The 24825-nt window shown below is 36.1% G+C and overlaps 1 protein-coding gene across 3 annotated transcripts in view; it reads right to left on the reverse strand.

Moving 5' to 3' along the window:
- Nucleotides 1-24825, reverse strand: part of SMAD2 (SMAD family member 2) — an 84039-nt gene that overhangs the window by 18554 nt on the left and 40660 nt on the right. For all 3 annotated transcript variants that reach the window (XM_053912458.2, XM_053912456.2, XM_053912457.2), the window contains 4 exons: nucleotides 8893-8982; nucleotides 7698-7891; nucleotides 6738-6872; nucleotides 3883-3957 (listed from right to left, as the gene is read on the reverse strand). In XM_053912458.2, the coding sequence (XP_053768433.1) occupies nucleotides 3883-3957; nucleotides 6738-6872; nucleotides 7698-7891; nucleotides 8893-8982 (494 nt within the window). The remainder of the gene's footprint in view (nucleotides 1-3882; nucleotides 3958-6737; nucleotides 6873-7697; nucleotides 7892-8892; nucleotides 8983-24825) is intronic.

The following is a 24825-nucleotide window of genomic DNA, read 5'->3' on the forward strand; positions in this document are numbered from 1 at the left end:
ATTTCTCTACTCCTTCCATGAAAATTGACTTAAGATAAGATAGCTCTATTTTCTGGAGTCAGTCTGGTAAGTTATATTGTCTTAGAAAATCACTCATGTCTTCCAGTTTCAAGTACACAGGCTAAATCTAATCAAGAAAATATGGGGGAGGGGGCTCAGATACACAAAGTAAGAAAAGAAGGCACAACAACAGATACAGGAGAAAAAAAATGAGACACTCAATTCCATGCAACTAAACTTAAACGCATTTGTTGTGAATTTGTTCAATAATCATATATAATTGTAAGTTTGATTTTTCTGATCATGATTCTCAGTATCTTTGGAAAAGTTATCTGTAAGAGCATGACCTACAGCTCCCAGGTGTCACATATACAGCAATGGCATGAATGTAGAACAAGATAGGCCAGACCCCCGTGTGCCCCTCCTGCTCCTCCCCACACCACTGTAGCCATGCCATGAAATAGCAGGGAATACAAGTGAAATGCTAACCCTCAGATAATACAGATAGACCAAAAATAGAGAACAGATAATAATTAATTTTTAGAAGACAGAAAAGTCTTCCATAACAAAATTAAATTCTTATGTTCTTTTTTGTTGTTGTTCCTCATTTTGAAAAATACATTGGCAAGTCCCAATAGGTACAACTAGGAAAGGTCAAAATATATTTAGAACAATGAACTACAACTCACTGCTGTTTCCTGAAGCTGTTATAAAATAAACAAAGCCACTATTAGACATGGAGGAAACTGCTCCACTTTCATTTTTAATTATTTATTCCTCTATTAAATACTTATCAGAAATGACCAGTAGTTACAGTTCATTAATTTAGACTAATAGGAGTTCAATTAGATGTGATAAAAAGAATTACAGATTGCAAAAAGAAAGGTTCATTATAACCACATAAAAATTTTTTAAGTTAAATTAAGCTGACAATTTATTAGCTACAGAAGTTTTCAGGACCATTTTCTACAATGCATGCAGGTGAACTGATAACTAACCTATTAGTTATGCATATATGCATGCTGCTACTAGCCTGGAACTTCCTGTTATGAGAAGTAAAAAATACCCTATTTAGCTAGTTTGAATCTGCAGTTTCTTTTACTTCTAGCTAAAACATCTAAAGAAATCCTTGTGTATGTATCTTTGTATACAAGTTCTATGTTACTCTCTAGTATCACCTTATACACAATACCCAGCATCTGATTTTAAAAAAACAAACATGAGAATGCACAGGAGGAGGAAAAAAACTAACCCATAATCAAGAGATAACAGTCAACAGAAGCAGACCTACATATCAAATGCTGGAATTATCAGCTAAGAGTTTACACCATAAGTTAGACCCACCCACACTTACAGTATCACTTGCTTTCCACCGAAGAAGGCAAGGTAAATCAACAGGAAAAGAAAAGTCGCCAACAAATGGTGCTAACACAACTGGACAAACATCCACAGCAAAGAACAAAGAGCAGAATGGTAAATGTGTACGTAAAATACTCCCCTCGTTCACGGTTTCACTTCCCGCAGTTTCAGGTGCCTGCGGACATGAACCGTCCGGCTGTCCATCACACCCACTCTGCACACGCTGCCTGCCCACGCGTCACTCACTAGCTGTCTGGGTTACCAGATGGAGTGTCGTGGTTTTGCAGTGCGGGTGTTCAAAATGGCCCTAAACACAGGAACAGTGATGCTGGCAGTTCAGATATGCCAAAGAGAAGTTGCCAAGTGCTTCCTTTACGTGAAAAGGTGAGTACAGTAAGATATTCATTCACTAAGTTAAAAAAGTATAACTTAAGTTATACTTTTACTACAGCATATTGCTGTAACTGCTCCATTTTATAATTATTGTTGTTAATCTCTTCCTGTCCCTAATTTCTAAATTAATCATACGTATGTAAAAAATAGTATATATAGGGTTCTGTACCATCCACAGTTTCAGACACCCACTGGGGTCTTGGAACATATTACCTGAGGATATGAAAGGACTACTGTATATTCATCTTACTGCTCTTGCCACGTTTCAGGCATCTGTGTACTCACTGGAAGGAACCCTTGTGGCCTTTGTGTCTGGCTTCTTTCACTTACCATAACGCTTTCAAGGGTCATCCATGTTGCACCACGGATCAGTACTCTATTCCATTATATCACTGAATAATAGTCCAATGTATAGACATACCTAATTTAATTTATCCATTCATCATGTGATATATAATTGGGTTGTTTCCTCTTTTACGTGAACATTTGTATACAAGTTTAGCATGGATGTGTATAAATTTAGTTTTTAATTTTCTGGGGCATATATCTAGGAGTGAAATTGCTGGGTTATATTTTTCAATATTTTAAGTTCCCTAAGCAACTGAACCATTTTATACTCCCACCAAGCAGCATATGAAGACTCTAACTTCTCCATACACTCATCAACACTTGTTATTGCCCTCCTTTTTTGATTATAACCACTCCAGCAGGTGCAAAGTGGTATGTCACTGGTTTTCACTTGCATTTCCCTGATGCCTACTGAAGCTGAGCATCCTTTCACAGCATTCACTTTTATTTATTTTTATTTTTTTAATTCTCACCTGAGGACCTGCTTATTGATTTGAGGGGGTGGGTGGGGGATCAATGTGAGAGAGAAACACCAATCGGCTGCCTCCCACATGCACTGGAATGGAGATGGAACCTGCAACCTGGGAATGTGCCCTGACCAGGAATCTAACTCAGAACCTTTTGCTGTATGGGACTGTGCTCCAACCAACTGAGCCACCAGACCAGGGCTGGCATTCGCTTTTAAATGTTTACTAGCATCTGTCCATCATGGTACAAGCAAAAATATGGTTGATTCAAGGATACAGTTCTTCAATATACAGGTATATTAGAAAGCCATACTTGGAAAGCCAAATATCATTTGCAATAAGATATTTGCATTAAGATATACAACATGTTATTTCCAAAAATCATTAGATCATCTATCTTTCTTGGTTATCTACTACTCTGAACAGCTATGATAAGCTGTAGTAGAAGCTCACTTACCCGGAAGTCTAAATAACGGAAGGATGTAAACAACAGAATTATTCTAAAAGCCTGCCCACCACTAGTGCTAATTCATTTAAAAATAACTTAGATTATTGTAACTGCAGAATGCTTTACTATGAACTGCAGAATAGTAATGATATAATTTGTCAGGTGCTATATAATATGAAGGTGTCCAATCCTTAAGATACTGACAGATTGTAATGGATCAAAACAGACAATTAGAATTACATCACAGCTATTTCACCAGCAACCTATCAATTCTGGTGGATTACACATTATTATATAACAACTGTTTTAAAGATTCGATGTAATATTTATTATATGTTAAAACTTTTCTCCACTGTTTTAGAGTCAATACCCAAATATTAGAAATTAACTGAATTAGGTCAGGTACATGATTTTTGGGGGTAAACAATCCACTATCATTCAGAACTCACTCTTTTGCTAAAGGAGCACTGAAGAGCTAGGCTCCATCCCTTCCCTCCCAATTCCTCTGAAAACCTGTTATTAGGCTAATTAATTATGGTCTTTCATCACAATGACATTTATTCACAGGTAACTAAAACTTTTCAACAGCAGCACAGAATACCTAACAAGAAAAGTATCTGAGTGTTCTCAATTTTCATTTACTCTACAGCAAGAGAAAGTTCTACCAATTACTCTGCTGACCGCATATGTTAACTTTTCATGGACAACAGGAACTACTGATTGTTCAAATATAATTAAGTCAAGATAAAAGATTTTTTTGATGTGCCCCAACTGCTCTAAATTTAAGAGTTATAAATAACACATGTGAGTTTCAAATAAGGCAAAAATGTTTATCTAATTACTGAGATAGTGAAAGATGTTTTTTACCTGTATCCATACTTTGGTTCAACTGTTGATCACTTGTTTCTCCATCTTCACTGATGTATCCAGGAGGTGGCGTTTCTACAGAAGTTTAGAACAAATCAAGTACAGTTACAATTTAATCTCACCTTTTCTCCCAGCTACCAAAAATAACCAACGAATTGCTCCAAATAACAAATATAAATGTTATATAACACCATTATAAAAGCAGTATTGAATACTGAGAGCTTAGGACTCAGGTTCTGCTCCCAATCTTGTAGGTAAATCCTTAAAGCCTACTTGAAATACAATTGAGCTCCCTGGGCATATTTTCCTAGCTATTATTTACATATCTGGCTCATTCTCATATGTATATTTTCTGGGGTGAAAGCCAAAAATATAACTTCAAAGATGCCTCAGTTCTGGATCAGTATGCTTCAAAGACATTAGTAGCTACAATGTTTTGGGTGTTTTTTTTTAAACTACTGGCCACAGGGATGAGTCCCTAGGTAATGAAAGGACGCCCCTCGCCCCATCCAGACATGAACAGTTTCAGATTACAGAGTAATACAGGCTTACGTCTTCCACTCAATTTTACAGGGCAAAACATGGTAATACGGTTCAGAACTGGTCTAGCTTGAATTCTACCAAAAAGTGTATTTCCGCAGAGATTTCTAACCATTAAGTCCTGAGTATTAAAGCAATAAATTAAATTCAAATACACACTACTGCACAAAACTGAGGTAAAATGCTTCCTGAAAATAAATAAGATTCTAGTGTGTCATTTCCAACATGTTTTATGAACAAAATATTTATTTAGGAAGCATCTGAATACCTGAATGAGCTTCATGAAAATGAAAACATTTATACAATTCTATCAATTATAATTTCGAGAACAAGAAATAAGTTTAAGTGATTATCAACAGTTCAATATTTACACTGCTGGACAGTGTTAAGCAACTCAAATACAGACACATAAAAAACATTTTGTAATTACCAAAAGGAGTAGAGAAAGTATGTGGGCTAAAGGTTTTCTTCATCAACCCTTTACAATCTCCCTTCAACAAGCTAAATACAAATTTTAACTTCTTAGTATCAAACCGTTCACTTGTCAGTACCCCCAAATTTTTAATACTGAAATTCTAAGAATAAAATAAAGTACCTTCCTTCATATGTTCAAACAACAAAAAACATTACAATGAGAGTTATACATATCAAAGTTATTTCAAAGTTACACGTATCATTAAAGCTGAGAAAATCAAACGGAGGTAAGTTTTGCCAGTCTAACCACCCATGTCTCAGAGGTCTAAGTAGGAAAAAATAATGAATTTTTCTATACTTCATCCTCGTTTATTGTTCTCACTATTATGTTCCTATAAAACGGTAATGAAGCTATTAGCATTTGGGTGAAATTGTTAGAATTTCTTTTGAAGTGGAATAAAAAGTAAGCCCTCAGGTTCTGCTGTCAGTCTCAGAGCAGGGTTAAAACCCACTGTCCGAAAGAGCAAATAGGTACGATCCACTTTGGATTTTCTACTTTGTAAAATACCCAAATCTCAAAGGAAAAACAAGTTCAAACATCTCCACAAGTGAGAGCTACTAAGCATTCTGATTAACATCCTTCCGAATAATTACTGGGCAGGTGATCTCACAAGATGCTTACACAGTGCGCACCCACACCTCCGTCTCCTAGTAGTGCTGCGTCAGTCCCGCTCCCAAGATTTAAAATGCCTCCCCCGCTCATGCCACAGTTCTCTCCCTAGGAAATGTGTTCACCCTGCTTTCGTCCTCCATCCTAGCCCTCAGTCTGCATTCCACTCTGTGCTACTTCCTAACTTCTCAAAAAGTCTGTTTCCTAGCAATCCAAAGGCAGCCTTGAATTCCTCTTTTGCAATAAAATAGTAAGCAAAGAAAATGAACATTAAAGCAATTAAAAGACACTTTCTAACTTTAAAATTAGCTATTTTGAAAAATCCTTGTGTTTTAAAAATTGTCTTCAATGAACAGGTATTATTTCCATAATGAGACACACTCAAGAAGTATTTTTTTATGCATTTAAAATTCTAAGTTCCTTATATATTTTAAGTTGTGTAACAGTGGGATAGAGAAATATTACGCAAAAGGAGAAAAAAATTAACACCAAAAAATCCAAGGTATATCAATCCTCATCCTAATACTATACCTTCAGTTCCTGTTTTTAAAAGGGGGTAGGGGGAGGGACAGAAAAGTAAGAAAACAATGGTTGTTTTCCTAAGAACTAGTGAAAATTAAAGGGGTGAGTAGGCTACCGCATCATGTCATGGCATATGTTGCTGGGTCACGTAAGGAAATAATTAGAGCAGGAGTTACTGAGGCCCAGATGAAAAGGAACTAAAATAGAGGTTTTCTGATTTTTAGTACAACGTAGGTATTGCAGTATCTGCAGAACTAAAATATTTTATCTCCTATAGAAATGTTATGTTTTTCTTAAACATTATCTATGAAAGTAATTATCTGGTCAGTTTTTCATTACATTTGTTTCAGGAATACTTTTTCCTGTATCATTTATTTTGCTTACATTCTACATCTCTCTTAGCTTCAACGACTAAGACAAACTTACTAAGATCTTTTCTTTTCTGCTTCTCAGAGTACTTTGATAAAAGCCACTGCAAAAGAATATGAAATATGAAGTAAAACTTTTCTCCAGACAAGTGTTTTCAAGTACTAGGTTTATATATTTCCACAAAATAATCACCCAACAGATCATACTTTTCTATTTAAAATCCAAAAGCATTTTTAAAAAAGTCAAACCACCAGGTTGAAAAAGTTTACTAATACTTAAATGTTTATGAACAAAATTTGTACCTATCCCAATTTTTTGGAGATTCAGAAGGCAAAATTACCTGGGATATAATTACTCTGTGGCTCAATCCCTGCTGGGAAATTAGTGTTTTCTGGAATGGAGTGGGTATAATCATCCAGAGGTGGTAGTTCTGTTAGGATCTCAGTGTGCCGTGGCACTAATACAGGAGGCAGAACTAAAAAGTTAAAAAAAAAAAAAAAAAATCCAAGTTAATGGCAAGAGGCAATGGGGTGGGGATGGGGGGTCAAGACCTGTATTAAAAGTTTTCACAAAAAAAGGAAAAAGTAGCCGGCTTAATTTTTTAATTTTAGTGCCCACCTATTTGGTATTATATAAGTTATTAAGACATTGCTAAATCTGATTATAATTTTAACTTACTATAAGTTCACAATCTATAACTCCAAGATCCAATTTATTTTGTACTTTTGAGTAGAAGGTGATCCTGGTAATATTATATTCCCATGAAAGTTCAAAAACCCTCATTTCAAAGGCTGAGAAAAGATTTGTAAAATCAATCACATTTAGGCTATCTTCTAAAAATACAGCTGTAGAAAAGCTTCAAGTACAAAGCTAAATAAACATAAAGTCTTCCTATGAGTTTTACTAAACCGCTTATACAGGAATGATGTCATTAAAGTATTAAAAAAAAAAAAACAGAGAGCAAAATGAGTAAAAACAGTTAATGCAGCAGACAGGTAAACAGATTTATCAGTTTACCTCTAAGCAGACTGAATTTGTGGATTAGAATTTCCTGTATGTGTACTTGGAGGTGAAATAGTATGCCATCCCAAGAAATCATCCTTCCCACTAAGATATACTTTCCATAAAATATTTTAAAAATTAAAAAAGTATTTTTAATGACCACCAAATAATATACTGAGTTTAAGGTAAACTTTATTAGAATTTTACACCAAAAATTTCTTGGGTCAATTTGGAATAAGAGTACCTAATTACTTAAGTTCAAGCATTTAATTTAAAAAAAAAAAAATTGTTTTCCTACCTGGTGTCTCGACTCTCTGGTAGTGGTAAGGGTTAACACATACTTCGTCCTTTTTAAGATTAAAAGCATATTCGCAGTTTTCGATTGCTTTGAGTTCATGATGACTGTGGAGATCAGGCCAGCGCCACAACCGGCAATATATGACATGCGGCAGCCCCTTCCGGTGAGACACCTGGAGCCGGCCATCAAGCGACCTATCGGACAAAGCAAGGGGAAAAGAAAGGTGGGAGGTTTAAAAAAGCAGGAGTAGTTAACTGGACTAAATTAGTTAAATAAAAGTATAAAGAAAGGAATGATAGACATTTAGTTAGTGAGTACAAGGAAGGAAAATGTACTATTCAATGGATCTGACAAAAGTAAACAGCAGCTCTAGCAGATGTTTCTTAAAAACATGCCACACAAATGACTCAAGTGTCAGGGAATGGCTAGCCGTTTGGGGAAAAACAGATTTTTCAGAGTATCATGTAGGTACACTTGAAAAACTGTCAGCTTTTATCTTTAGTAAATCAAACTCTTATTCAGGGATTCTGTTAGGGGCATTAATTCTGTAGGTGACTAAATTATCAAAAAAGGAACTACTGTGAAGAATGGTAAATACCAACAATGATATAAAACTTACTTAAGCTAATGTAATTCGTTACCCAGTTGCGATTGTGTTGAGTACTGAGGTGTATTTCTTCTATAACTCACACATAAATGCAGATGGTGATGAACATGGTAAGATGAAATGGACAAATACCAATATGCTCAAAAAGAGAATGAGGTGATTAAAAAAACATAAAAAACAAGTTAGCCTCGTGTTAATTGTGTTCAGTAATCAACCATGTATTATTAGTATACAGATGAGATTTAGATGATAGCAAGAAATTTAGCAAAACCTGGTTATGTATCTACTAAAAAATTAGGCCAACAACAGATCTCAAACTAAAATGAGAATATAATTATCAAAGTCCCTATTCTTTAGGGGATGCAATAATTTAAAGATTAGAAATTAGAATTTCATTCATCAAAATTTTAGCTGAAACATTTAATGTACTTTTAATACTGGCAAGCAGGTATTTTAAATGCCATGCCTTATTTTTACATTAAGGTAACATCCTAGGCAAAATTATACTAAGCAACCCACTATAGGTCTTCCAAACACCCGCACCCTCCCACAAGATTGCTAGGATTCAACAGAGGGCAGAATATTCACCTGGTTTGTTCAGAGAAGCTGTAAAGGCCTGTTGTATCCCACTGATCTATCGTATTTGGTGTACTCAGTCCCCAAATTTCAGAGCAAGTGCTGTGCATAAATTGAAAAACAAAAAATTGATGTGAACATGGAAGCATGGTTATTCAAAATACCATGATGTAAAACATGAAAAATGTACAGAATACTTCCTTCACCCAGAAAATATACAGTGCTTCACTTTTTTCTCTGCATTTAGTGCAGGTTTCTATATTTTCTATATGAAGGAAGCCAATAAAATGGAACATGTGACTCCAGATAAGTTATGATTATGTTTTTAAAATGTGAACACCAATGCTCTCTAGCTTAATGAAGTTATATCTATAATGCCCTTTCCAATTTCCTAGACTCACAAAAGATCTAAAACCTATGCCACTATTAGCCTCACTAACACTGTTTCATTTTATAATCCAGTTTTTTTTAAAAAACATCTAAACACAAATGTCAACTGTTATTTTTAATATAGGAAAACTTCAATTAAAACAGCCATATATCCAGTTAAGATCTTCAAGTTACTTGTTTGAGATACTTATACATTCAGTTTTACAGAAATTATTGCTCTTTTATCACTACCAAGGACAAGGAAGTAGATTTTGAACTCATTCTAATGTAGCATACCACCTTAAAAGTTTTAAGAAATTTCTATGAGGACTAAAGGTACGTGAAAGCACCAAAATCTTAAAAGACAGTATGAATACAAAAAATTTGCTGTATCTAGTATTTTCTTTCTTTTTTTTTTAAATCAGTACACTTGAAAGACAGAGACCAGAAAGAACTCCAAATTTTCCTCCCAGAAATCCTTCCAGAACCTGGGCAGTCCAGAGATAATTCTCCCTGTTTCCCCTGCCACTACTTCCTTTTAACTTCTCATCTGTGGGAGAAGGGAACAGGAGGAGCTTAAAGGGAGTCTGCAATGGAAATTGACTGCCAAGGTGTCTCAGGTCCTAAGTTTCATTTTAAAAAATTAGAGTCAAAAAAGCTAATTAATGCAACTCAATTTCATTTCTTACATACTATAAAACCCTCAAAATTTCAAGGAGAAGAAAAAAACGTTTCAAAACAACTTTTGAAAATCAAATCAAACAAATGATTGAATTCCAGATGTATACACTGCTAATGAATGAGCTTAACTCAATCAACATTTCAAAGGGTAGTGGCAAAAAGTACTGTCTGCCTGTGGCTGGGCAGCACCCTCCACTTCGTGGGGTCCCAGGCTTCAGTGCTTCGGGGCCTCTTGCACTGCCACTGGGAAGCGGAAGCATCTCCTGTTACGCTTTGGGGCTATAGTCACAGTAATACTAAATATTTCTTTAAAATGCATTTTCGGACACTTTACAGCACCTTGAGGTATTTTACAGATTCTCTAGCTTTTTATGCTACAGAGGTCTATCTTTCATTTCCCTAACTGTAAGTCAGAAGACAAAAAAAACCCCTGGAAAATAATTTAGACCTTTTCTCTTTTTTTCCCCCTAAAGGAGTACTAACTAAAAAGCCACTTAAAAAACGGTACTTTTATTTAAGATAATTATCAAATACCTATTGGAATCTTACTGCACCATGTACTTTAAAATCACAATAAAATCAACTAAATTCTAGAGTCTTATGAATCTGAATTTAAACCTCAGAAGTAACAGTATACAACTTTATTCTTCTTTCTTGAAAAATAATTCACAAAAAGTGATTAACAAAAGAATAGATCAAGAGGCTGTTCTGGCCCTGGCTGGTGTGGCTCAGTGGACTCAGTGCCAGCTGGCAAACCAAAGGGTCACCAGTTCGATTCCCAGTCAGGGGCACATGCCTGGGTTGCCGACCAGGTCCCCAGCAAGGGGGGGCGGGCACAGGAGGCAACCACACACTGATGTTTCTCTCCCTCTTTCTCCTTCCCTTCCCCTCTAAAAATAAACAAACAAAATCTTTTAAAAAAAGAGAGGCTATTCTGCTCTTCTGAGACTGGACTGAGCATTTCAGTCCAGTAACTCTGGGACAGACACAAGAACCAGAATCTAAAATAGAGCATAACGAGGTTAAGCTGTGCTTTATTCAAGCTTTGAAAGAGAGAACAATAAACAGTAGTTGTTAAAAACATGCAACCCATCTAGAGGCAGACAGACCCAACTCCCAACTCCAACTCAGACACTTCCCCACCGCCAACCCGGGGCATATTTAAACCTCGGTTCTATCCACTATTACAGTATTCTCTCTCACAAAATTGGAAGGTTTATTTAAAAACAAATTTGCTTCTAGTTAGTAAAGTTTTTGCTTATTTACATAAGAAAAAGTATTTTAAAAAAAAGAATCCATTTATAACAAAATATACAAAGCACCTATAAATAACTGTAAATGTGTCAAAACTACACAAAGAAACATTTTAATTATTATCAAAAATCACAAAGTAAACTGAGCAAATAAAAATAAGACAACACCATTGTGACATCAATTCTGCCAAGTTTATACATTCGATGTAATCTCAATTTTAAAAAAATTAAATTTTAACCCTGACAAAATTATACCAAAAAAAACCATACCAAAATAAACAAGAATGACCAGGAAAACTCTGACAAAGAAGAGTAGAGAATGGACCTAACAAATTCGGAAACACATTATAAATCCTTAATAATGGAAACATTATGCAATTAGCAAAAGAACACACAAGCAAAACAGAACAGAGGTTCTGCCTGTAGAGTAGCCTCAATTAGGCAAAACTTCCTTTGGACAAAAATGACCACCTCTGAACATAATAAAATCAACTATTTGAAAATACAATACAATCAGCTACCTGAAAACAGTGGAGACCAAAAACAGATAAAAACCGAAGTCAATCTAAGAGAGGAAATGTATTGGATGAGAGCTGCGTTGATGTGGCTTTGCAGACCCACGGGCACCCCACAGTCTAAGTGAGGCAGGGTAATTAGACCTTAGCAGAAAACTGCAGTTTTACTGACCAGCAGAATCAGAATGGAATTGAAAGAGGGCTGGAAAAATTCGGGAAAATCCTGTAAAGAAGGGAGCAACAGGAGGAAAAACATCAACATATTAGCGTGAACTCTATCCAAATCCTTGACTGACCCCTAAATTACACATTAAGGAGAGAAGGTGGAGGCCTGCTGAGAACCAGCACTTGGAAGTCAGAAAGAACTCAGCTGAGATTTCAGCTGTTGCTGACATCAGAGGCAAACCCGTTTGGATTTTGAGGCCACCCAAAACTATCAACACTCTTTACGAGAGGAAGATAACAGAATTTTGTCTCTACAAAGTCTTATCCCCAAAATCCACACTATAAAACCGCCAATATATGAAGAAACAGGAAAACGGCACCCCTTAGTCAAAAGAGAAAATGCCCGGTAGAAAGAGATCCCCAAGATGAATTACCAGGTAAGGATTTTACAGTAACTTTCATGAATATGTCCACGGACTTAATGAAGAGATGAGATTCTCAGCTGAGTAACAGGATCTATAAAAATGAATCAAATAGAAATTCCAGAACTAAAAATTACAAAATCAGAAAAAAAAAGAATTAACCTGATGGCAGGAAAAGACAGAAGAATCAGTGAATTTAAAGGTGGATCAATTGAAATTATCCCAGGAGGAGGACCCAAACTAAAGACCGTATAACAAAATGAACAGTCTCAGTAACATGTGTAGTCCCAGAAAGAGGGGCAGCAAGAACAGATCAGAAAAAAAATATTTGAAATAATGATTGCAGTATTTTCAACTTGAGTGAAAAACTAAATTTACACTTCCAAGAAAACTCAGTAAAATACCAAGCGGTTGAAATACAAAGAAAATCACACTTGGGCACATCATTATCAAATGCTAAGAACCAAAGACAATGACACCGATGAGAACTACAAAAACCCCTGGCACACAGGCCTCCATCCAAACCCCTGCACTAACAGACTCGATCCAACTCCAACACGGCTTCTAGCAGCCTAAGACAGCCTCCTCGGTATGGTGCAGACCCCTTTCAGTTCTTGTTGGAAAAAGCTCAAGGCTGCCAAAGGAATTTACCATTTGTTTCAGCCAACACCTGTTAATAGGCCCCTAACCACCTTTTTTAGAGCGTTTACCTTAAAAAACAAACCAAAAAAACCCCCTTACAATTTGTAAATACTGTCTACTATCTCTCCTACAACTCAGAAAAGTCTTTTTCAAGGACCTGAAAAACCATTCCTTTGAAATGTATCAGTCATCAGGAAGGACAAGGTTTCAGTCTACCTGGAGGGAGGAGAGAAGCCTCACTTTGATAAATGTCATGGAGCACAGGGGTCCCCAATGGGCCAGGGGTTGCTCGAGTTACTGCCTGAGCTCCGCCCCATGTCTCGCATTGCTCTGCCAGTCCCCGGAAAAGCTGTCTTCCTTCCACAAAGCTGATCCCTGGTGCCAAAAAAGTTGCGGACCACTGATTCAGCAGACACCGATGGCCTAATCACACTAACACTGACCAACCCTCTTATTCACTTTGTGGGTAACTTTTTATCTTGGACTCTGCTCATTACTCCCCCTACCTATCCCCTCATGCTCCCAGTCACCCCTGTGAAAATGGGAACTGAACCAGGCTCCATCCCCTACCGCAATGCTTTGAAATTTTGAAATCTTATAGATTATGTTCTTTGAACCAAGATAATTAAATTAGAAACCAATGGCTGAAAGATACTTAGAAAAGTCCCAATTATTTGAATATTAGCAAACACACTTCAAAATAACCCACATGTCAAAGAAGAAATCACAAAATAAATTAGAAAATAGTGTGAACGACATGATAATGAATCTACAGTATAAAAAGTTGGGAAGGGAGGAAGCTAAGGCTAAATTCATGCTAACAGGAGTGATTCTATGGCTTGGCTGGTTCAAGTGCTTGTCTTATAAAGTTGAACTCAAAGGAAAACTTACTGTTTAATATTTATATTAGAAGAAAAATATTTTAATTAATGATTTAAATTTAATTGTAATTAACATTGTACTGGAAGTCCTAGCCAGTGCAATACAGCAAGAAAAAGTGAAGCAAAATATTGGAAAGAGAAGAAATAAAACTCCTTTTTTAAGCCAAACTAAAAGAAATAGGAAAATGGTGGTTGCCAGGAGCTGGGGTATGGGGGAATGGGGAGATGTTAGTCAAAGGACACAAACTTCCATCTATAAAATGAGTAAGTTCTGGGGATTAACGTTCAGCACAGGAACTATAATTAACAACAGTACAGTATTATATATTTGAAAGCTGAGAGTAAATCTTAAAAGTTATCACCACACACAAACAAAAAAAGGAATTACGTGAGGGGATGGAGGTGTTAACTTTACTGTGATAATCATTTTGCAATATATGTATCCCGTCATCACACTGTACACTTAAACTTACATATGGTATATATCAATCATCTCAGTAAAGCTGGAACAATGACCTAATTGCTTACATAGAAAACCTCTGAAGCAACTTTTAGAACTCATTAGTGAATTTAGCAATGTTGTAGGATAAAAGGGCAATTTATAAAAATCCACTCTATTTCTATTATACTAGCAATAAACAATTTGAAAATTAAAAATTTTAAGTTCCATTTACAAGTGTCAAAAAACAAAACTACCTAGATAAAAGGTTTAACAGAAGATCTATACACTAACAACTAAAAACCTTGCTGAAAGATAGTAAATAAACCACTATATAAAAGACACACTATAGTCAAAGATTAAATGACTCTGTTATGATGACTATTTTTCTCTAATTCTCTAATATTTGGTGTATTTTTTTCAAATCCACTGAAATTATGATTTCCACAAGGTGTTTTTATAACATTGACAAGCTGACCTAAACTATAAATGGAAATGCAAAAATCTTAAGTAGCAAAATAATCTTAAAAAAAGAATTACTGATATATACACAGCATAAGTGAATCTGAGAAATATTTAGATGGCTAAGAGAAGCTGGACATAAAAGATTGAACAAAAATACCAAATTATTCCATTCACATAAGTTTTAGAAGGAGCGAAACACACTGAAAGTGAAAATTACTAAAAAAGGGGATGCCTCAGAGAAACCACTGGGAAAGGGTATGAAAGAACTTTCTGGGTGACTGAACTGCTCTACATCCTGATACATTGTACATGCATTTGTTAAATTGAGTCCTACTGAGCACTTATGACTTGTGCACTTTAATATTTTAAAATTTTACAAAATAAATAAAAACAAGAAAAAACACAAAAGAACTCAGACACTAAAACAAATTTCAGAATGGAACGTAGCAACAAACAATTCCTGTGGTAATTTAGTATATAATAAAGCTCTCTATGAACTGATTTGGAAAGCTCTCTAGAATATATTAAGTAAAAAAGCAAGTATATTATATATAGTAAGCTATTCTGTGTAAAAACAAATAAAATTATAAGTATTTATGTATGCATACAGGAAAAGATACACGCACACACAGATCACGAACAGTTACTTGAGGTGCGGGAAAAGAGACTTCTCGATGCTTGTCCTGTTGGTGCGTATGCATGCAGGCTGTATGCATACATCAATACAGAGATAACAGATTTTTAAACCATATTGAATGCACTGCCTTTTATCAAAATTAAACAAATGAAGCAAAAGAAAATACTGTCACAGATTAAATGTAAGTCATCTTAACATTTCCCTTAAAAGATATGCTTTTAATCTTAGGTACCCAAGTGTAAGAAGAAGTACACACTGGTATTTCACATTCTGTGTCATTTCAGCTCATTTTGGGCATTACTATAGGAGACAATGAAATGCCGGCCTGAGCTCCGTTCGTTATCTTCTGGCACAATGTCTTCTATCTAACATGGGCCTTTGATGCCCATTTTCTTCCCTATGCATTTATGTGGGGGAGAGGGATCTGTGGGAGTCCCTTCACAGCCACCCTTGACTTAATTACGAATTCTTTAGGTATGTCTGGCAAACCAGGTCAACTTTTAAGAGCTAGTAGTCTGAGAGATTTAAACCAGGCAGTTTTAATCACTCCCTCTTCATCAGAGATTGATTCTAACTACATCTTATTTTCCCCCTAAAACCCTGAATTCCCAAAGGTCTCTGTATATATATACCCCCAGCAAACAAGGTATCCAATGACTAAATTACTATTTTTATAGCATAAAAACTGGTCACAATATTCCTATTCAGACTAATTCATAATATTTTAAATAACAGTGGGGAAAAATGGATCTGAGGTTTTTAATTTGTTAATAACAAGTGACAAATTATAATTATAAGTATGATCAGTTCCTAAAAAAATATTAAAATGAAGAAATGCAGACAAAATGTTACAGAAATAGCACCAATTGTAACAATTATATAAAAGACCTTTACACATTCCCTATTTCAATAAATCGAACACATCTACTTTAAAATGCAACATGATTTTGCTTTTACACTTAAAAGGAAAAACTTCCATTTTTATTTATAAGATACCAAACATCCCAAAAGTGAAAAAATGAACATCTTAGAATCAATGAAACATGTAATAAAAATTACCTTCGTAAGTCAGCTACTACAGGTCAGGTACTACTGGGTAAGACTTTAAATATAATATGGACCATATAATAGCCTATAATGTACTATTACCTCATTTTACATTTGTGGAAACTGAGCCTCAGAAGGGTAATAAAAGAACTCATCAAGATCATCCACCTAACTACAAGTGGGAGGGAGAGCCAGGATTCTAGCCCACATCTTGACAAACATTCTCCACTCTACTGAGAGCTTTCTGAGCTTCTGATTTAACATCACCTACCTCAGCATTTTGATGACTACATCCTGGGAACCCCAAATACAGTACTGTCAAGGGTCTGTTTGGTTCCTACAATAATTTTTTAAGTTACATTTTTATTCTCAGTGAAGATTAACTTACGTAATCTTCCAGCCAAATCGCCCTTGATCACCCGGATAAGCACCGTCTCGTATGCTTCACCACCTCAGTGCCTGGGTTGGGACTGTTCTAATCTCTTTAGCACCAGGAGTAAGCACAGAGACTGACTTACATGTACATGATGGCATTACAGTGAAAAGCCCAAATGATATCAGGGTGTGCTATTTAAATTATGTTTCCAGTAGTTTTAGAGAAAAAAAGTAGAATTTAACAACACAGGGCACAGATGTCAATATAACCTGAAGTTGTGGGTAGCATTCAGCACCTCAATCACAATGGAAACAGGAAATCAATTTTAATAACAAGAGCATCATTCATTAAGTTGAAGTTAGTTAGAATTTTCTTGGTTACAGGCTACAATAATAAAAACAGCCTGGTGCTGGCATAAAAACAGACACATACATCAACAGAATAGAGAGCCCAGAAATAAACCCACACCTTTAGAGTCAATTAATATTCAACAGAGGAAGCAAGCACATACAATGGGCTAAAGATAGTTTATTCAATAAATGGTGTTGGGAAAATCGGACAGATACATTCAGAAAAATAAAACCAGACCACCTTCTTACACCACAAGCAAGAATAGATTCAAAATGAATTAGACTCAAATGTTAGACCCGAAACCATAAAAATCCTAGAAGAAAACATAGGCAGCAAAATCTTGGACACTGTCCATATAAATTTTTTATCAGATCTATCTCCCCAGGCAAGGGAAACAAAAGAAAAAATAAACAAATGGGACTCCACCAAACTAAAAAGTTTTTGCACAGCAAAGGAAATCATCAACAAAATAAAAAGACAACCCACGGAATGAGAGAACATATTTGCCGATACATTTGATAAGGGGTTAGTATCCAAAATTTATAAAGTGCTTACAAAACTCAACACCTCAAAAACAACAACCCAATTAAAAAATGGGCAAAGGATCTGAATAGACACCTCTCTAAAGAGAACAGATGGCCAATAGTCATATGAAAAGATGTTCAACATCACTAATCATCAGGGAAATGCAAATTAAAACCACAATAAGATACCATCTCACACCCATCAGAATGCCTATCACCAATAAATCAACAAACAACAAGTGCTGAGGAGGATGTGGAGAAAGGGGAACCTCTTTTGCACTGCTGATGGGAATGCAGATTCGTGCAGCCACTGTGGAAAACAGTATGGAGGTACCTCAAAAAATTAAAAATGGACCTGCCTTTTGACCCAGTGATCCCACTTCTGGGAATATATCTGAAGAAACCCAAAACACTAATGTGAAAAAACATAAGCACCCCTATGTTCATTGTGGCGTTATTTACAATCACCAAGATATGGAAGCAACTCAAGTGTCCATCAGCAGATGAGTGGATAAAACAACTGTGGGACATTTACACAATGGAATACTACTTGGCTCTAAAAAAAGAAGAAAATTTTACCCTTTGCAACAGTATGGATGGACCAGGCGAACATTATGCTAAGTGAAACAAGCCAGTCAGAGACAGACAAATACTATATCATTTCACTCATATGTGGAATCTAATGAACAAACTGAACTAACAAGCAAAACAGAGACAGACTCATAGATGGAGAGTAGATGACTGCTGGCAGGGGGTGGGGGGGGCAAGTTAGAGGGTAGAAGGACTGAGCAAAAAGTAGAAAGGACTCATGGACATGGACAACAGTATGGTGATTGCTGAGGGAAGGAGGATGTAAGGCAACTAAATGGTAGTAGGAAAAAAATACAGTAAAGACTAATCAACAATATATCCCCCCAAAATATTAAATTTTACTATTATTATTATTATGATAGCACTATTCCAAACAACAGTTCCTAAATTTATTTGACCATCTGATTTCAGGACATTCTAAAAACTCTTAAGTACCGAAAAATACAATGTTAACTGTTTAAAAACAAAAATTGGTCTCACACATTCTGCCTGATCAAAATTCATATTGTTCACTAATGCAATTAACAGAATATTACAAATATGTATTGCGATAAGATGTAAATAATCTACAATGCTTTCTCTGCATCAATATACAAACAGCTGAGCAAGTACGTCCATGTTAGTCTCATGCAAAGTCCTGCAGTTTTCTATATGGAACATAATTTCTTAAAGGCAGCTTATCCCCTATCAACTCTAACTTTCTTGCTTAGATTGGATTAAAAATTTCCCTAGTATCTCTTTTACAGTACCTATTAGTAAAATTAACACATTAAAAGCTTTTTCTTCATCTAATAAATAGACCTTTAAAAACTGGTTAAAATTTAAAAATCTAAAAAATATATGATAAAGATTTTTTAAAATCTAGCGTACAATTTACCAACCATATACATGCATAGGTATTTTATACACACATCTACATTAACATTTTGCACTTTGGTTTACACAGACATTATGTTTGTTAATTAATATATTTCTTGTGTTAAGGACATGTATATTTATTCAAATATTTATTATCAGGATATGACAGAGAAAAAATGAGAACTAACTTCAAGAAAGTAACACTGACCGTGAAGGCTCCTACCACAGAATCATATAAACCATTAAGTAAGTTTTATTGTTCCTGCCATATTTGCATGGTTTACTGCAGCAGTTAAACCACCACCATCAAAAGTAATAAGCCTATGTTTTACTAATATTTTTCATGATCTTCTAGCCTAGAGAGTATATTTCTTCCACAAATTAAAAGGAATAAGAATGTAGGTTGTCACTGTAGAAAGATATAAAGCATGCTGAACAGTGAGAAAAATTAAAGGGGTTAATAAATTAATTAATTAATTAATTAATGGTATCCACAAAAGAAGCTTCCACTTGAGGCCTCAGCTTTTGATTACTGATGTACTCGTGAAATATGGACATCTACAGAGTAATCTGTAACTTAAAAGCCCTTTCATTTTATATATGACTAGCAAGACCACAAGTTTCTATTTTAAATAGCTCAGAAATCAGGAGCTGATCACTGTAACAAAACAGTCTCCATAATTACATATCCTATATCTATCTGTGCACTTCATCACCACCTCCCAGCTGAAGGATGGGGAAAGTAAGAAAATGCCTCTTTTCAGATAGTTTTTTTTTTTTTTTTACCTTTGCTTCATCAGTGAGAAAGCAGCTTTGGGAACAACCCTGTCCTTAACAAATTAGCAAAAGATACAAGTGAACAATTAAGAAATTTTCATCAGCTACAGAAAATCTCAAAATTTCCAACACTTATTTTAAGGATTTGCCCTGTACTTGGACCTATTCAAAGTGCTTTACATGTATTAGGTGATTTATACTATCAATCCTACAAAGTGAATTAGCATCACTATTTTCAAATAATAAACACAAGCTATTAAATAACTCAAAGGGTTACAGAACTATTGAGGTAAGAGCCAGGATTTATATCTGGCTGGCTTAAGAGCCTAAATTTTTCAAGGTTGATGGCTTAAATCGGTGATTTCCATCTTTTAAAGGAGTAGCTATTGACTATTATTTTCTTGTTATCCTTGACACTCTGACATTTGGGGACTTAATCCTGGAGAGGCTGCCCTCGCAGGGCTAAGTTCCAGAGATAGCAAGACTTTCCCCCAAGAGTGTACCTTTCACATACAAACCATCCGATCCAGAGCCCACATTCCTATTTTATCCAATTCCAACACCAGGCAAATATTCTTCCCTAACCCCAATCACACTAGAGCTGGGTACTGGACAGCTAGGAACCACCCCAAGAGCCCAGAGCCTGCCGAAAAAATTCAGACTATCCGATCTTAAACACAGCGTATCTTCTCAGCATTACCCATACCACCTCCCCTGAAAAGCTCCAATAAAGGCTTTGGGCCATGCTCTATGTTCGTCCCTCTATCTTAAAACTTAACTTGTAGATACTTCAAATCTAGACATTTAAGCACACATATACTGTATTATTAACTAGAGTTCATTGTTGACTCTTTTTGAAATAAAATCTACACAATGTACAACAAATCTTAATGGTACCATTTTGTTAGTTTTATCTTATGCATAAATTGTGCTGCCCTCAACCCTGTCAAGAATATCAAGAATATCCACCCAGAAAGTCCCTCACACCCCCTTCTCAGTCAATACTTGCCATCCCCTCTCCTAGCCCCCAAGGTAATCCTTGATTTGCTTTTTTCGCCATAGGTGTAATCTCTTCAGGTCTTCATATAAATGGAACTGTACAATATATACGCTTTTGGGCCTGACGTTTTTGACTCAGCATAATGATTATGAGATTCCTCCACGGTAAAGTATGTAACAGTAGTCCATTCTTTTCAGTGCTGAGTCTTCCACTACATAAACAGACCACATTTGTTTAGTCATTCTTTTACTGATGGGCACCTGACCTGTTGCCAGATTTGGGGTGATTAATGAATACTGATGCTACAAACATTCAAGTAAATACACGTCTTTTTGTGAACATACATTATAATTTCTCTTAAATACCTAGAAATGAAATTCCCGGGTCACTGAGTAGACGAATGTTTGCTTTTATAATAACTGCCTATTTTCCAGAGTGGAAAGTAGCATTTTACATTCCCTTCCTCAATATGTGGAAGTTTCTGCTTGTTCCATAGAGTCACCAACATTTGGTGTGGTCAGTTCATTTAACTGTAACCATTTTGGTGATTGTGCAGTGGCATTTCATTGTGGTTTCAATCTGCTTTTTCCTGGTAATACTGCACACGATTCCATTTGTCGCTGGCCCTTTGTGTATCTTCTTTTGTGAAATATTCAAATGTTTTACCCATTTTTTAATCAGGCTATTTGTCTTTTCACTATTGAGTTACATATACATATTCTGGATACAATCCTGTCAGAAGAAAGTTTGGTGAGTTCTAATGTTCAACTTCCTCTTATTTCTTTCTACATCCTTTTAAGAAAGAAAGAAAGAAAAAAACAAAAAGACACCTTTGCCACCCCTAAGTCATAAACATATTCTCCAATGCAAGCTTTAAAGTTTTAGCTTTTAGGTGAGAACTATGATCCATCTAGAATTGTTCTGAAGGGGGTCAAGGTTCGTTCCTCCACATGAACATCCAGTTCTTCCAGCATTACTTGTTAGAAAGACTTCCCTGTCCCCACTGGACTGCTCTGGCATCTGTCAAAAACCTAATAACCACAGAAGCATCTATTTTGGGATTCTCTATCTTATCCTATGATATTTGTTTTTTTTTTATTCCAGAATCACGCTGTACAGATTATTGTGGCTTCATGGAAGGTTGTGAAGTCAGATCATTTAATTGCTCTGTGTTGTTTTTTGTTTCAAGATTGCTTAAATATTCTAGGTCCTATACTTTCCAAGTGTAATTTTGGGGTCAGTTTCTACATTTCTACTAAAAAAAAAAATTCAGGGTACTATGAATCAGATTAAAATGAAGGAGAACTGACTCAATACTACCTAGTGCTCCAGTTCACGATCACAAGGCAACTTACTGTGTGGTAGTTCCACCACATAGGTCCTCTCAGGGGTGGTGTGCATTGTTGCCCCTTGAGAAAGGGCCACATTTTCTTTGTTCTTCATATTTTGAATGATTTAGGACTGTATGTTGGACACTGTGAATTGTGTGATGAAGATGCCAGATTCTGTAATATTCCTCCAAGAACTGTTTTTGTTTTGGCAGACAATTAACTTGTTTGTACTCAAAGTGCAAACTCCATCTTTGATCAATTCAAATCAGTTTTGAACCTTTAGCTAGACTACACTAAGCCTAAGTCTACCCCACATATGTGCGGGGACTAGTGATTTCAACAAAGTTTTTAAGCAGAATCTGGGGCTTCCCTTCAGTAGCTTTCTTCTTGCTGGTTCTTCAGGAAAGATAGTTTTATATTAAAATTTTAGAGATCTTGAACATTCTACATGGACAAAAGCTGTGAAAACAGAAAATTCACCCAATTCCATTACCTTGTTCCAAGTATCATAACCCCTCTAAGGTGTCTCTAATGCTTTTTGTTTGTCTGTTTTGTGCAGTTTATAATTGTTCTCTGAGAGAGCATGAGACTAGTAAAAGCATATCTGGCTATACAAGAAGAACTCTCTCTCCATTTGCTTAGTCTTTAATTTCATCAAGGTTTTGAAATTTTAGTATCTGTGTGTCTTTAAAAAATGCATTTCTAGAGAAATCCAAGAAAAGAAGATGGAGGCATAGGTAAACACAGCTCATAACTCACACATCCACAGCAAAACTTGCAACTAAACTACAACTAAACTACATTACAACAAAATAACTGTCACCCAGAATGAAAGTCCAACAACCAAGGAATTAATGAAGTCACACTGATTCAGATGGTAGGAAGGGTGGAGACACAGAGATCCAAACAGAAGGTCTGACAAATTGGGAAGGTTATCTCAGGAGTGAGGGGTCCAGCCCCACACCAGACCACACAGCCCAGGGTTCCAGTGCCAGGAAGGTAAGTCCCCATAGTTTCTGACTATAAAAACCAGCTGGGGTTGGGGTGGTTGAAAAACAACGCAGGATTCTCAGGCATCTCCTCTTAAAGAGCCCAAAATGGACTTAGGACTTAGGCAGAGACTTACTCCCTCTGGGCTCCGGCACCAGGGCACCAGCTTGAGGAGCACCAGTGGCATACAGGGAGAAACAAATGTCTGGCATCGGAGCAAGTGCCAAAGGACAGATTCCTCCTGGACAAAACTCCAAAGGACAGGCAGTGGCCACTGTCCCTTTCCTAAGCACTCCCCGACACCGAGCCACAGAGCAGCAGCACTGTATCTGAGACTTCATCAACCTAGTACATGGGGGTTGCCCCACCCTGGAGATTACCTAAGGCTCCACGGGCTCTACTCCATCTAACTTACAGTGCACTTTTCTACAATAGGCCATGCTACTAAGACGGGGAGTCAATGCAGCTCTACCTGATACACAGTAACAAACACAGGGAGGCTGCCAAAATGAGGAGACAAAGAAATATGGCACAACTGAAAGAACAGAACAAACGCCCAGAAAAAGAACTAAACAAAATGGAGATAAGAAATCTATCAGATGCAGAATTTAAAACACTGGTTATTAGGATGCTCAAGGAACTCATCAAGTACTTCAACAACATAAAGAGCCAGGCAGAAATAAGGTTACACTAAGTGAAATAAAGAAAAATTTACAGGAACTCAACAGTGGAGTGGATGAATCCGAGAATTAAATTAATGATCTGGAACACAAGAAAAAAAACTCAATCAGAACAGCAAGAAGAAAATTTTTTTAAAAAATGGGTATAGACTAAGAAGCCTCTGAACAACTTCAAACATACCAACATTCAAATCATAGGGGTGCTGGAAGGAAAAGAGCAAGAAATTGAAAATTTATTTGAAAAAATAATGAAGAAAACTTCCCTAATTTGGTGAAATAAATAGACATGTAAGTCCAGGAAACACAGAGAGTTCCGAACAAGCTGGACCCAAAGACGACCAAGACACATCATAATTCAAATGCCAAAGGTTAAAGATAAATAGAGAATCTTAAAAGCAACAAGAGAAAAGACTTAGTTCTTACCTATAAGACCATACCTATAAAACTATCAGCTGATTTCTCAAAAGAAACTTTGCAGGCAAGAAGGGACTGGCAAGAAGTATTCAAAGTGATGAAAAGCAAGGACCTACAACCTACATTACTCTATACAGCAAAACTATCATTTAGAATGGAAGAGCAGATAAAGCGCTTCCCAGATGAGGAAAAGTTAAAGGAGTTCATCATCATCAAGCCATATTGTATGAAATATTAAAGGAACTTATTTAAGAAAAAGAAAATATCAAACTATGACCATTAAAATGGGAATAAATTCACAACTATCAACAACCAAATCTAAAAAAACAAACTAAACAAACAAGCAGAACAGAAACAGAATCATAGATATGAGCTCAGTTGGATGGTTATCAGTTGGAAGGGGGAAGGAGAATAATGAGGGAAAAGGTGCAGGGATTAAGAAGTACAATTGGTAGGTGCGGAACAGGCAGGGGGATGTTAAAAACACGATAGGAAATGGAGTAGCCGATGAACTCAACATACCCATGGACATGAACT

Source organism: Desmodus rotundus, chromosome 10 (assembly GCF_022682495.2).
Source record: "Desmodus rotundus isolate HL8 chromosome 10, HLdesRot8A.1, whole genome shotgun sequence".
In the NCBI taxonomy this organism is placed as follows: Eukaryota; Metazoa; Chordata; class Mammalia; order Chiroptera; family Phyllostomidae; genus Desmodus; species Desmodus rotundus.